This window comes from Rhinatrema bivittatum, chromosome 8 (genome assembly GCF_901001135.1).
Source record: "Rhinatrema bivittatum chromosome 8, aRhiBiv1.1, whole genome shotgun sequence".
In the NCBI taxonomy this organism is placed as follows: Eukaryota; Metazoa; Chordata; class Amphibia; order Gymnophiona; family Rhinatrematidae; genus Rhinatrema; species Rhinatrema bivittatum.
Genome location: NC_042622.1, coordinates 77971821 through 77986117, shown reverse-complemented (window position 1 = coordinate 77986117; position 14297 = coordinate 77971821). Strand labels below are relative to the sequence as shown.

The 14297-nt window shown below is 47.2% G+C and overlaps 1 protein-coding gene across 4 annotated transcripts in view; it reads right to left on the bottom strand.

Annotated features, from left to right (window-relative positions):
- Positions 1-14297, bottom strand: part of GOLGA2 (golgin A2) — a 128970-nt gene that overhangs the window by 45111 nt on the left and 69562 nt on the right. For 3 of the 4 annotated variants that reach the window (XM_029611637.1, XM_029611639.1, XM_029611640.1), the window contains 6 exons: positions 11123-11230; positions 10800-10887; positions 9855-10201; positions 9402-9515; positions 9020-9244; positions 440-539 (listed from right to left, as the gene is read on the bottom strand). In XM_029611637.1, coding sequence (XP_029467497.1) covers positions 440-539; positions 9020-9244; positions 9402-9515; positions 9855-10201; positions 10800-10887; positions 11123-11230 — 982 coding nt within the window. The remainder of the gene's footprint in view (positions 1-439; positions 540-9019; positions 9245-9401; positions 9516-9854; positions 10202-10799; positions 10888-11122; positions 11231-14297) is intronic. The other variant, XM_029611638.1, reaches the window with a different exon arrangement.

The following is a 14297-nucleotide window of genomic DNA, read 5'->3' as shown; positions in this document are numbered from 1 at the left end:
GCTATTCTGTGATGCATAATAGTTTAATTTGAAACACATTAAAAATAACAGATGTGTTTTGTCTGATCACTCGTGTTTTCTTAAAATACTACACATCTTACAAATTCTGCCAGGGGTATGTAAACTTCTGAGCACAACTGTATATATTACACTATCATTGCTCCACTATTTGACAATTTTTACCCAAGTGTTTTACGTCAGCTTGATAGTTCTGTATGAATAAAGCCAGGTCACTCTGAAAAAGAAATACTGAGACACATGGAGAATCAACTCCTATTCAAAGACAGATGCTTACTGTACCTAAATGTTAACTCTAATTCACTGTGTACCTCCACCAGTTTCAGGAGAAATATATTACTTTCTGGAATGATGAAGGCACCTTCCTTTCCTTACACATACATAACACAATTACAGCAAGGAAGATGGGAGATTTTCTCACCTTCTATTCTATTCAATGCATCTGTGCTAAGTTCAACAGACAGGTGACTGATCTGTGCTTTTAATGCCTGGTTTTCCTTTGCCACAACCTCTAGGCTTTCCTACATAAAAAAAAAAAAAAAAAAAAAGAGAGAGAAATGTTAAATTTGTTACAATGGTCCACAGGCTCAGACTTGATATCCTGACATTGTACAGGTGGATAAAAGGGTACACACTGGCAAGCCCCAGGCCCTCTATCTGCAGTTAGCAGAGTTGCTTACCTGTAACAGGTGTTCTCACAGGACAGCAGGATGTTAGTCCTCACACATGGGTAACATCATCAGGATGGAGCCCAATCACGGAACACTTTTGTCAAAGTTTCTAGAACTTTGACTGGCACCTACTGGGCATGCCCAGCATGGCACTAACCCTGTATACAGCAGGGATCCCCCTTCAGTCTCGTGTATAGCAAGAAGTACGTGCGAAAAATAAAATAATAAATCGTGAACGAACCCAACTCCGCGGGGTGTCGGACGGGTTTCTTGAGGACTACCATCCTGCTGTCCTGTGAGAACACCTGTTACAGGTAAGCAACTCTGCTTTCTCACAAGACAAGCAGGATGGTAGTCCTCACACATGGGTGAATAGCGAGCTGAGGATACCCGAGCAATGCACCAAATGCACCCAAAGACATGCAACAGGCACAACAACAGGGGTGGATTTGGGTAGGAGGGCATCCTGAAACCATGAATGCGTCGCTAGAAAGATGTTGGGAAGTTAAACTGAAAATAAGTTGCGAAGAACCAACTGGCCAAAGACGGTATCTTGCCTGCCAGCCTTATCTAAGCAATAATGGGCTGCAAAGGTATGGAGAGAGCTCCAGGTAGCAGCCTTGCAGATGTCAGTGAGCGGCACCGAACGGAGGTGTGCCACTGAGGTTGCCATGGCCCTGATAGAGTGTGCTTTTACATGGTCTTGTAATGGAATGCTTGCTTGCTAATAGCAAAAGGAGATACAGTCCGCTAACCAGGAGGACAGGGTCTGTTTTCCCAATGGATTACCCAATTTGATGCTATCGAAAGAGACAAATAATTAAAGTGGACGTCCTGTGGGCAGACGTGCGCTCTAGATAGAAGGCTAGGGCATGTTTACAGTCCAAGGAATGTAGAGCCTGCTCTCCTGGGTTTGAATGGGTCCTGGGAAAGAAAGTAGGTAAGATGAAGGATTGATTAAGATGAAATTCCCTTAACTACTTTTGGTAAAAATTTAGGGTGGGTGCAGAGCACTACCCTGTCATGTAGAATTTTAGTGTAAGGCGGGTAGGTGACTAATGCCTGCAACTCACTAACTCTGCGAGCGGATGTTACAGCGAGAAGAAAAATTACTTTCCAGGTGAGATCGCGGAGATCGCAGGAGTGGAGAAGCTCAAAAAGAAAATTAGGTCTTACCTCCGATAATTTTGTTCCTGTAGTACCAAGGATCAGTCCAGACTCCTGGGTTTTGCCTCCGCACCAGCAGATGGAGACAGAGCAAGATGTGACTGGCTCTGCCATATATACCAAGGTGCCACCCACAGTCAGCCAGTATTACGCAATGTCAAAGCAGAATGACTCCCAAACCAAACTAACTATATACAGGAAACGCAACCTGAAATATGGATCACTGACCCAAACAACAAAACCAGTCAACGGCATGAAAATTCGCAGATCAGAGGAAAACAAACAAACAGAAGTAGCGGACTCTCTCCAACCTTTATGCACACAGTGGGTGGGACTCTGGACTGATCCTTGGTACTACAGGAATGAAAATTATCGGAGGTAAGACCTAATTTTCTTTTCCCTGTACGTACCTGATCAGTCCAGACTCCTGGGATGTACCAGGGCTTACACCTACATGGGATGGGATCCGGAGAGGCCCGCTCTCAACACACCTACTCCGAAATTCTCCCCACTCGGATCTTGGACATTGAGTCTGTAATGTCGCGCAAAAGTATGCAACATCTTCCAAGTTGCTGCCCTACAAATCTCTTGCGGAGAAACCTGACACTCAGCCCAGGAAGCCGCCTGGGAGCGAGTGGAATGTGCCTTAAGCCCTACCGGCAAAGGCCTACCACAAAGTAAATTTGCAGAATTTATGGCCTCTTTCAGCCACCGGGCGATCGTGGTCTTGGAGGCCATATTACCCCGCTTTGGCCCATTCCAGAGAACAAAGAGATGATCCGACACTCTAAAAGTGTTGGTAACTTCCAGATAATGCAGAAGTGCCCTATGAACATCCAATTTTCTCAAATCCTTCGAAAGAGGATCTGACCTATCCAGTTCGGAAAATGAGGGGATTTACACTGACTGATTCAAATGAAAAGAGGACACCACTTTCGGAAGAAAAGATGGTACCGTCCGTAAACTAACCTCAGAATCAGAGATCCTCAAGAAAGGTTCCCTGCAGGTTAACGCCTGTAGTTCAGAGACTCGACGTACCGAGGAAATTGCAACCAGAAATACCACTTTCAACGTGAGGTCCTTGATAGTCACTCTCTTCAACGGCTGGAAAGGAAGCGCACTCAAAGCCTTAAGAACCACATTCAAATTCTAGGATGGACATGGAGAATGCACCGGTGGATGCAAATGCTTTGCCCCGCGAAGAAAACGAGAAACATCAGGGTGTGCCGCTAACGCCACCTCGTCTATAGAGCCATGTAAACAGCCTAGGGCTGCCACCTGCACCCGCAAGGAGCTACAGGACACGCCCTTGGCCAAACAGTCCTGTAGGAAGGCCAGAACACTGGATACCGACGCCCAAGTGGTAACAATCCTATGATCAATGCACCATGACTCGAAAATCTTCCAAACCCGTATGTAAGATAGCGAAGTCGACACTTTGCGCGATCGCAGTAGAGTGGTCACTACCGCGTCCGAGTAACCTTTACCTTTTAGACGCCTCCTCTCAAACGCCATGCCGCTAGACTAAAGCAATCTACCTGATCGAAACAAATGGGTCCCTGATGAAGAAGGTTCGGAAGGAGCGGGAATCGCTGTGGACCCGCTACCACGAGATTGCGCAGATCCGCGAACCATGCGGGAGCCACCAGGATCACATCCTTTGGATGGTTCTCTATGCAACGAAGCACCTTGCCGATAAGAGGCCAAGGCGGAAAGGCATACAGCAGAACTGCCGTCGGCCAGGCCAACCCTAAAACAGCCACGCCCTCTGCCCCTGTGACGAGCAAAGAAGTGCAGAGTCCTGGTATTCTTGAAAGTCGCCATCAGATCCATGCATGGCGTGCCCCATCTGTCGCAGCTGAGTTGATAAGCCCTGTCCGCCAGTTCCCACTCTCCGGGAACGAGCTGATTTTGACTTAGAAAATCCGTGTGTACATTGTCGACCCCTGCTATGTGGGACACAGCTATGCCGGCTAGGTGAATTTCCGCCCAATGGATCAACAGACGAGCTTCTAATGCCACCGGACGACTCCTGGTTCCACCCTGCTGATTGATGTAGGCCACTGTGGTCGCATTGTCAGACAGCACCCTTACCGACTTCCCCTGAATGAGAGGAAGGAAGGCCTTTAGTGCCAGGTGCACTGCTCTGGTCTCCAGGCGATTGATCGTCCACCGAGATTCCGCTGGAGACCAGAGTCCCTGCACCAACTTCCTCAAACAAACTGCTCCCCAACCGGAAAGGCTGGCATCCGTGACCACTGTCATTCCGGAACCATTAGTGGAACACCCCTGTGTAGATTGTCCAAACACAGCCACCAAACTAGGCTGGATCGAGCAGACTCCATCAATGGCAGGGGAAGGTAGAACTGTTCAGAAATGGGACTCCAACTGGAAAGCAATGCTGAATGTAAGGGTCGCATGTGCGCAAATGACCACGAGACCAATTCCAGCGTTGAGGCCATGGAACCTAGCACCTGTAAGTAATCCCAGACCGTCGGAGGATGTTGCCTTAGTAAAGCCTTTACTTGGCTCTGCAGTTTGAGACTGCGATCCGATGTAAGATAAACTCTTTCCTGACGGGTGTCGAATAAGGCTCCCAAAAACTCCGATTGGGAGGGGATGAGGTGACCTTTGGCCAAGTTGACCACCCAACCGAGAGACTTCAACAACTGCAGCACCCAGTGGATCGCTGATTGACACAGACTTTCGGACTTCGCCCGAATCAACCAATCATCCAAGTATGGATGCACCAGCAAGCCCTCCCAGCGAAGTTGATCTGCCACTACCACCATAATCTTGGTAAACATTCTGGGGGCCGTCGCAGACCGAATGGTAGAGCTTGAAACTGGTAGTGTTTTCCTAGGTCGAAAAATCTCAGATATTTCTGGTGGTCCGCTCTGATCCAGATGTGTAAATACGTCTGTCAGGTCTAGAGAAGCCAGAAATTCTCCCGGCCGAACGGAAGCTATGACCGATCGTAACGTCTCCATGTGAAAACGGGGGATCCGAAGGCATCTGTTGACGCGCTTTAGATCGAGGATGGGCCGGAAGGAACCTTCCTATTTTGGAACAATGAAGTATATGGAATAACGTCCCCTTCGCTGTTCTGGAGGAGGCACCGGAACAATCGCCCCCAGATCTAGAAGATGCTGTAAAGTTTGTTTGACCGCTTGCCGTTTTTCGGCATATCCGCACGGGAATATTAAGAATCGCGGGCTTGGACGGCGTGCAAAATCTAAAACGTAGCTGTGTTTTACCACTGAAAGCACCCACTGGTCCGACGTGATTGTGGCCCATTCCTCGTAAAACAGAGACAATCTGCCCCCTATCTTTGGTTCAGAGGAATGGACCGGCTGGACATCATTGTGCAGCCTTACCACCTGAAGTTGCCTGGGAGGAACCAGGTCTGCCGAAGTGCCGGCCACGAAAGGGTTGCAACCAAGACCGCTGGTGGCTAGCCACAGGACGAAAGGAAGAAGATGGACAAGACTTACAATCCCTCGAAATCGGGATCGCGCTGAGAAGGTTCCTCTGGATCGTGCCCTGTCTTCTGGTAGGCGATGAACCTTATTCTCGCCCAGTGACTAAATCATGTCCTCCAGTTCTTTCCCAAAGAGACGTTTTCCCTTAAAGGGCAAAGAACCCAATCGGGATTTGGAGGCTCCATCCACTGACCAATTTCTCAATCACAACAATCTGCGTGCCGATACCACCGAGACCATGGAACGAGCTGAAGTGCGGAGGAGATCATAAAGGGCATCAGCACTATAGGCCACCACTGCTTCAAGGTGGCCAGCCTGCCGAGCTTAGTCTTCAGAAAGGCCCTCGTTGGCTAACAATTGTTGCACCCAGCGAAGCCCCGCTCTCAGGGCAAAATTGCTACACATCGCCACCCGGACCCCTAGGGCAGAGACTTCAAAGATCTTCTTAAGCTGCATCTCTAGCTTCCGAACCTGAAGGTCCTTAAGAGCTGTGGACCCCGTGACCGGAATAGTAGTCTTTTTTGTCACCTCAGAAACCGCAGCATCCACCTTCGGAACCTGAAGCATGTCCAAAGCATCTTCTGGGAGAGGATAAAGCTTATCCATAGCCTTTGTGACTTTTAACCCCAAATCCAGGGTATCCCATTCACGAAAAAGCAGGTTCGTAGCCGAAAAATGGAATGGAAAAGATGTAGGAGGACCACTCAGGCCCAACAATACTGGGTCCATTGAGCCCAAACGAGACTCTTCAGGAGGCGCAGCAATCTCTAATTCCTCCGGGATGGCCGGAATTAGGGGTCCCAGCTCATCCTTACGGAACAGACGGACCACCTTAAGGTCGTCGCCCTCAGTGACATGACTCTGCCACGCAGTCCCATGTGGCTGGTCGCCGACTCCCTCGACCCCCCTCGGGGGCAGGGTCGGCTCATCCGGATCTTCTGGATCTGGAGACTCTGAAGCTTAGTCCGTATCTTCCCGGGGGGTGGGATAGCCCGCAATGAACGTTTCGCCTTGGAAGACATCCCCGGGTCCAGTGACTGGCTCCGCCGCTTGCCTAGGGGGGCGGCACGTCAAAGACTTAGAAACATGCCTTTTTGCGGCCTTGCGAGCCTTAAAGGCTCTATGCTTAGCTAGAATGAAATCGGAAGAAAAAGACGAACAGGAAACCTCTGAATCTGTTCCTGTATAGACAACTTGCCCTCCCCCTGCAGCCACCACCGTTGGAACGAGCCTCGGAGCTGTCTGTTGAGGGAAAGGGGGGGTGGGGGAGGAATCCCCTTCCCCCACTGCGAGCAGAGCTGCGATAGAAGCGGCTCCCAAAATGGCGCCTTTTCCCACACTCACCGGCAACGGCCTGGAAGAAGAGGCAGGCAGCTCCCCGCTGGCAATCGCCATTGAGCTCCGCCTCACAAGCACCTCCCTGACCAGCCACGACGTCCCTTCACCTCCGGGGATGCAGGATGAGCACAGCCCATCCCGCGAGAGACGCGCGCATTCCGACTCACAAGCAACACAAGCCGGACCGCGTGGCATCAGGGAGCCGGATCGACAAGAACAAAACTGAGAAAAAATTTAAAAAATACCAATCGCGCCAAATAAACGAGGGGAGAGGGGGGTTAGGACACAAAAGACCGTCCACCACGACAAAAAAGCAAAGAGAGAGACCCGCTACAGAAAAACTTTTTTTTTTTTTGCAGTAAGTGCAGTCTAACCTGCTTCGCTGTCCACTGATGGTTCCTGAAGCGGTCTGGCTGGGGTGAGTGATCCGGGCTCCCCGGTATCATCTCAAGCTGGGCTGCCCAAAAGGCATAGATAGGGCCCTCGACCCTTAGCCACAGCCACCTGCAAAACCAGGGGGGATGGTCCCCTCAGGACCTACCAACCCCCTGGGAGGCTAAGACCGTTAGTCGGTTGCTCTCCTTTTTCCGTTTAGTATTAGGTTTTTTGGGGGGTTTTTTTGAACAAAGAACTTAATTTATCTAACCAAAACACTAAACTAATTCTACCCTATTTCTTCTTTTTTTTTTAAGAATCAAACTGAGTGTTGCACCCGGACTCTGCTGGAGACAGAGTATTACTGGCTGACTGTGAGTGGCACCTTGGTGTATATGGCAGAGCCAGTCAAATCTTGCTCTGTTGCCATCTGCTGGTGCGGAGGCAAAACCCAGGAGTCTGGACTGATCCGGTACGTACAGGGAACGGAGGTTTCATGAGCTGTCCCAGGCTCCTGGTGCCGTGAAGAACTGCTGTTGCCATGGGGATTCCCCTCTGCTGACCTCCCCGAAGTCCCTTCTCCTCCCGAGACGCAGTCGGCACAAATGTCAGCCCTAGAGAGGCGGGAGCGCGCGCTGCCACAAGTAGAGCAGGCCGCACCATGATGCATGACCGCGGGCTAAATTTATCCCCGAACAGCTGAGGTAAGTCGTGCACCAAAAATAGAACGGGAGGGCAGCAGCCTTCACGTGAGCCGAAGCGCGCCAGTAAGACAGGCAGGGAAGAGCTGGAGAGAACGCTGAGCCGGTCAACAGCAAGAAAAACAACTTTTACCTTTTGCAGGTATTTTTTTTTCCTCTTCAGGCTTTGCAGACCTGCCTACCGCGGGTGAGTGAGCCGGGCTCCCCGGTATCACCCTCAGGATCTAGCAGTCCCCAGGTCTTCAACCCTCTGCTCTTTTGCCTCGAATACCAGGGGGGATGGTCCCACCAGGACCTGCCAACCCCCTGGGAGGCCTGAAGGAACTTGTTGCCTTTCTTCTCCTATTCCTTCACTCTTAAAATTTCTTTTTTTTTTTTAAATCAAAATTGCCAGAAAATTAAGGATCCAACCTGAACTCTAACCCAAAACCTAAAGCAAGTAAACCAAATAAGTAAAACCAGACTCTAGGGATTGCACCTCCACCATCTGCTGGAGACAGAGAAATACTGACAGACTCTAGGTGGCACCTCAGGGGTATACGATGAGTCCGTTAAAACTTCTCTGTTTCCATCTGCTGGAGGGGAGGCAAAACCCAGGGGTCTGGACTGATCTGGATGCGTACAGGGAATAGTGACTGAGTAGGAATCACTGAACAAACCAATGATGGTAATATGGTGTATATTCCCCATGGAAATGCTCACTTTATTAGTAAGAGAAAATATTGAGTGTGCAATGGCCTGGGATCCACTCTTGCAGTGGACAAAAGGTGATGTTGGCCAGCTGTATAAACAAGATGACTTCAAGACAACTCAAGAAGTCATATGGCAGGGACATAAAAGACAGTAGCATAAGGTTGTTCTTTTTCTATTTTCCGTATGTACTGGATATATCAGTTATAACCACCAAATAACGTCATTCCATCAAGATATACGCCTAATTGACAACACACTTGAATACTTCAAAATGAAACCTCTGTAATCCATCATAAAGATTTTTTAAGCCTCAAAAAAAAGTACATGAAATGGGAGTTTTTGCTTATACAGCATTGCCCTCTGCTTCTGAAAACATAAGCCCTCTTTCCACATGTGCTTGGGTACCTGGTTTCAAGTATGCAAGAATGATTCCATTAATGTTAAAGTAACTTCCACAACCTTTGTAAGAACATACATATCGAGGATATCTGTCACAGAACTATAGAATTCCATTCACACCATCTGTAAATATCAGCAAAGGGGATATGAAAGCCAATACAAGCAGTGAAGTTACCTTGGTTTGAATGAGCTCTTTCAGGTGCATCTCTACACTAACTTTGCCCTGCACCTCTTCATGTTGCAGCCGGTCCATCAGTTGCACCTGCAGCAAGTACTGCTTCTGTAGCTCTTCCTTCTCACTGGCCAGATGTTGGTATGCAGAGGTGTATTGCTGCAAATGTCCATAATACTCATCTCGCTGTTCTTGTAGGCCCTTTGCATCTTGGGTTTTCATGTCCAACTAAAGAGAATAAACTAAAACATTCAGCAAGCCTTTCTTCCCTCTAGTAACCCAGCATACATCTAACAGGGATGATCATATCCTGTGACACTCTCTCCCATGAAACCCCTTTATACCTCTCTCTCCAAGAGACTTGTAAAGGTGTCTGCCCACTCACCTTCTCCGTCAGCTCCACTACATTCTCCTGCAATTGCCCCAATCTCTTGGCCAGCTCTTTCTTCACATGCTGCTCAGACTGCAAGGCATTCAGCAGCTCCATATTCTCATTTGTCTACTCAAAACACAAAGAGTTAGAATGAATCAAAGAAAAAAATCTTGCTGCCCATGAAAATACATACACCATAGGTGAGGCCAAATAATAGACAGATAGGGGACCTGTAGGGCTGCTCTCAAGACAGATACATGGACTGAGAGGTTAAGAGGAATTCCCTCATGGTACAAACATTAGGGGGATAAGCTCTTACTAGGGACAGTCAGAGAAACCATCACATTGCATTCTATCCTATCAATGGAATTTTGTGCAATGGTCAATAACCTCTCCCAGCAAAGACACTAGTGCAGTTTCAAAAGCTTTCAAACATGGATACAAAGCATTTAGAGAAGCACGTACCAGCCGGACAAATCCATTCTGTAATTCGGCCAGCTGCTCCTTTAGTTCACGGTTCTGGCTTAAGGCTCGGCTAATAGTGGTCTTATCACTTTGTATATTCTCCAAGATCTGTTCTCTGTCCACAGCCTCCTCTCTGTAACGCTGAGCTGCCTTCTCCAGCTCCAGCAGTCGCTCCTCCTGCTCCTGGTTCAGGCGACTCAGCTGCTTGTTATCCTGCACTTGGGCCTCATATTGGGAATGCAGTTCCTCTAGCTCCTGCCGTAGGTTCTGGACATCCCTCTGTAGTGTCAGCTCTGTCTCACTTGGGCTCTTAGGAATGTGCAGATCTGAATCCTTTGGCAGGGCTGCTGGAAGAAAGATCAAGACACCTGTTTACTGAAGAGCTGAGGAATACTAATATCTTATCCACATCAGTAATATCTTGATCCTCTCGTACTACAGATGGCTTTCTGAAATACACCAGGGGGAGGGAACTGCCATGATGCACAGATATCCTAAGAATATTGTTTAAAATGTTTTATGAATTATGATTTTAATTTGATTTATGTGATATGTATTTTATTATTTAATTCTTTATGTAGACAAAATCTTTTTTGGAGGATCTATAAGAACATAAGACTTGACATACTGGGTCAGACCAAAGGTCCATCAAGCCCAGTATCCTGTTTCCAACAGTGGCCAATCCAGATCATAGGTACCTGGCAGGATCCCAAGGGGTAGATGGGTAGATAGGTTCAAAGCTGCTTACCCCTGGTATAAGCAGAGGATTTCTTCAACTCCAACTTAATAATGGTTTATGGACTTTTCCTCCACAAACATGTCCAAACCTTTTTTAAACGCAACTATACTATGGACATACTCCACTTAGAACAGATTTTTAAATTTGCATTAGCTTTATAAAAGACCATTAAATAAACAAACAATCCTCTCTGAACATGCTCTGACCTGATTGGCTTAAAAGCTCTGCAATGCTCATTTCCAACTGCTGAACTTGTGCTCGATTTGTCTCTTTCTCCTGGGTAAGCATTTGGACCTGTTCAATCAGAAGAAGGGCAGAATGTTAAACTAAAGAATCATAAAACTGTCTTCTGCTGAGTCAGAAAAACAGCCAGATATGAAAAATTCAGAAAACGCATTCAGTATACCATTACTTTCCCTCTGCCTAGTTGGCAGCTCTCCCCTCATCTTGACAATATCCTTTCAAGCCCTATCCAAATGCACTCCCAACCCATCTGTCATTTGCTCAACCTGGCGTCCATCATCCTCACCTGCTCAGAGAGCTGCTGGACTCTTGCTTGCCAGATGCTGCCCTCATCTTTCAGTTTCTCCACATACTGATCTCTCTCTGCACGAAGCTGATCAAGTGATTCCGATAACTGTTCAGGAAGTCAGAGAAATGATCACTGATTTACTATAATGCACCAAAGGTAACCAGGCAGTAATCCTCACACCATACAAAGTCCGGTAGCTATGACTGAAACACTGGCATTTCACAAAGTCCATGATTTAGACCCAGCTTTCTAAGAAGCTTTTATACACTGAACAGAAACCGAACATGTCAGCTGAAAAGGACCAATTGATCCTCTCAGTATGCTCATTTGTATCTGCCTATTGTGCTGCCACAGGCATTACTTGATCTGTGATCTTCTCCCTCCCTTCATAACTAAGGAAGAATTGGTTCTTACCTGCTAATATTCTTTTCTAACCAGACCAGTCTGTGGTTTTTTCTCCCTTAGCAGATGGAGACAGAGAATAAAAGCTTCACTTTATCCCTTTGTACTTAAGACACTGTGCCAGCTGCAGTCTCCCAGCTACCCTGTAACAAAGTTAAACCAACTTCCCCATAATGAGCAGGGGGAAAGAATCAAACCTTAGTAAACAGAGGACTGAAACCCTTCATTGAGGAGTTGCTGAATGCCAGGCCCAATACCAACATATATACACAGAAAGAGCAGTCTTCGGCAAAGCAATGGGCGATATTCTGGACTGGTCTGGTTAGGACTCAAGGAAAGAAAATTAGCAAGTAAGAACCAATTTTTCCTTCCTTACTGTCCACCAGACCAATCCATATGGATGAGATGAACTAAAGCCACCCAAAACTGGGAGGGAACCTGCAAGTCTTATGCATAAAATGCCCACCACAAAACTTGAAAACACCTAAGGCATAGACATCCAATCTGTGATGCTTGGAAAAAGTGTGTAGCGAAGACCAAGTTTCCATCCCACAAATATCCTGTAGGGATGCCAACTGACACTTGGCTCATGAAGCTACCTGGGTCCTAGTGGAATGGGTCTTCAGGCCCTGCAGAACCTGAATACTTTTGTAAATGTATGCAATCACTTCCTTAATCCATCTAACAATTGAGGCCTTAGAGGTCTTTTCCCCTTTTTTGCGGCCAACAAACAAAACTAAAAGGTAGCCTGATCTCCTAAAACTATTTCCAATCTTCAGATACCTCAGAACAATCCTGTGGACATCCAGAAGATGTATCTCCTGAGACTGTGCAGTAGCCTCCAAATTCATCCTCCTAAATACCTGCAGCTCCACAGACTGATTCAGATGAAAGACAGACACCATCTTGGGCAAAAAGGAGGGAACCGTCCAAACAAGACAAGGCCTAAAGTTCTGAAAATCATCTTGCTGAACATATAGCCACCAAAGATACCTGCCGAACGTATAAGATCTTTTAAAGATGCTCTCTTTATAGGCCCAAAAGGAAGCTTGCACAAGACCTTCAGAACCAGGTTCAAGTTTCAGGATGGGACCAATCTCTGAACCAGCAGTTTCATATGTTTCACCGCCTTCAAGAAATTAATCACATCTGGATACAAGGCTAGATAATACTGCTATTGCACCCTCAGAGAATTTGGAGCTAAACCCTTCTGCACACCCACCTGTAAAAAAAAAAAAGGATCACCAAAATGGAAGCGTGAAATGGAGACAAACTCGATTCCTGACACCAGGCCTCAAACACCTTTCAGACCTGAACATACGCCAAGGAAGTCAAAGTCTTTCTGGCCTGAAGCAATATCAAAATCACTTCCTTGGAATAGCCCTTAATCCTCAATCACCTCCTCTCACGAGCCAAGCCATGAGACAAAAGTGATCTACCTGATCCAAGAGAATTGGACCCTGATGTATAAGATTGGAAATGTGATAAAGACTAATGGCCCTTCTAAACTGAGTCTAATCAAGTATGCAAATCACGGCCTTATTGGCCAATCCAGTGCTGCTAGAAATCAGCAGATCTTGATGTATCTCACTATTTGACCTATCAATGGCCCAAGGGGGAACACAAAGCAGAACTCCGGAGGCCATGGCTGCAAAAAGGCATCCAAACCTTCAGACTCTGCTTCTCTCCTGTGACTGAAGACTCTTGGTACCTTGGCATTCCGACCTGTTGCCATCAAATTCACAAGTGGGGCTCCCCACTAGAACCGGATAAGATCAAACACTTCCGTTGCCAGCTCCCACTCCCTGGGATCTAGTGTGTTTCTGCTTATGAAATTCATCTGTACAATCTTCACCCCAGCAATATAAGAAGCCAGCAGCAAGCTTAAAAGCATTTCGCCCAACAGAAAATTAACCACCTCCAGTGACACCACCAGACTCTTGGCTCTCTCCTGCCTATTTACAAATGCTAGTGTCATTGCATTTCCTCACTGCCTGACTGCTGACTTGAGGCAGAAAAAAAGTCAAGGCTCTCCAGATTGCCCTTGTTTTCAAGTGATCGATGGACTAGGTCACCTCCAACCAAGACCAATGCCTTGCATCATCCGCCCCCGACAGCATCCATGCTCACTGTTACCCAATGCAGAATCTCTAACTCTGCACCCCTGGGCAAATTGCTGAGTGAAAGCCGCCAAAGACTCAATCTGGCTTCCCGTAGGAAGGGAAATCTAACCTCATAGTCCTGCAACTAAGGATCCCAACGTGATAGAAGAGCCTTCTACAGCAGTTTCATATAAGCTGCTGCCCAAGAAACTAGATCCAATATATATGCCACAGATCCCAGAGCCTGCAAATAATCCTAGGTCCAGGGCAGTGATGACTGCAGCAGCTGCTGAACTTGATTCTGAAGTTTCAGACTTCTTTCCTCTATAAGAAACATCTTTCCTGTGCTTGTCTTAAACTGGGCGCCCAAATACTCTAGGCTCTGAGAAGGCTCTAGTTTGCTTTTAGCAAAACTGACCACCCAACCTAGGCTTTACAACAGAAAAATCACTCTGTGCATGAAGTGATGGCATTCAATCTCTGACTTTGCTGAATCAGCCAATTGTCCAAGGATGCACCATGATGCCTCTCTGCAAAGAGCCACTGCCACTATCACCATTACCTTGAAAAATGTGCAAGGAACTGAAACTGGAAATGTATCCCCAGAACCGCAAACCAGAGATACTGCTGATAATCTCTCTAAATAAGAATGAGTAGATAAGCCTCTC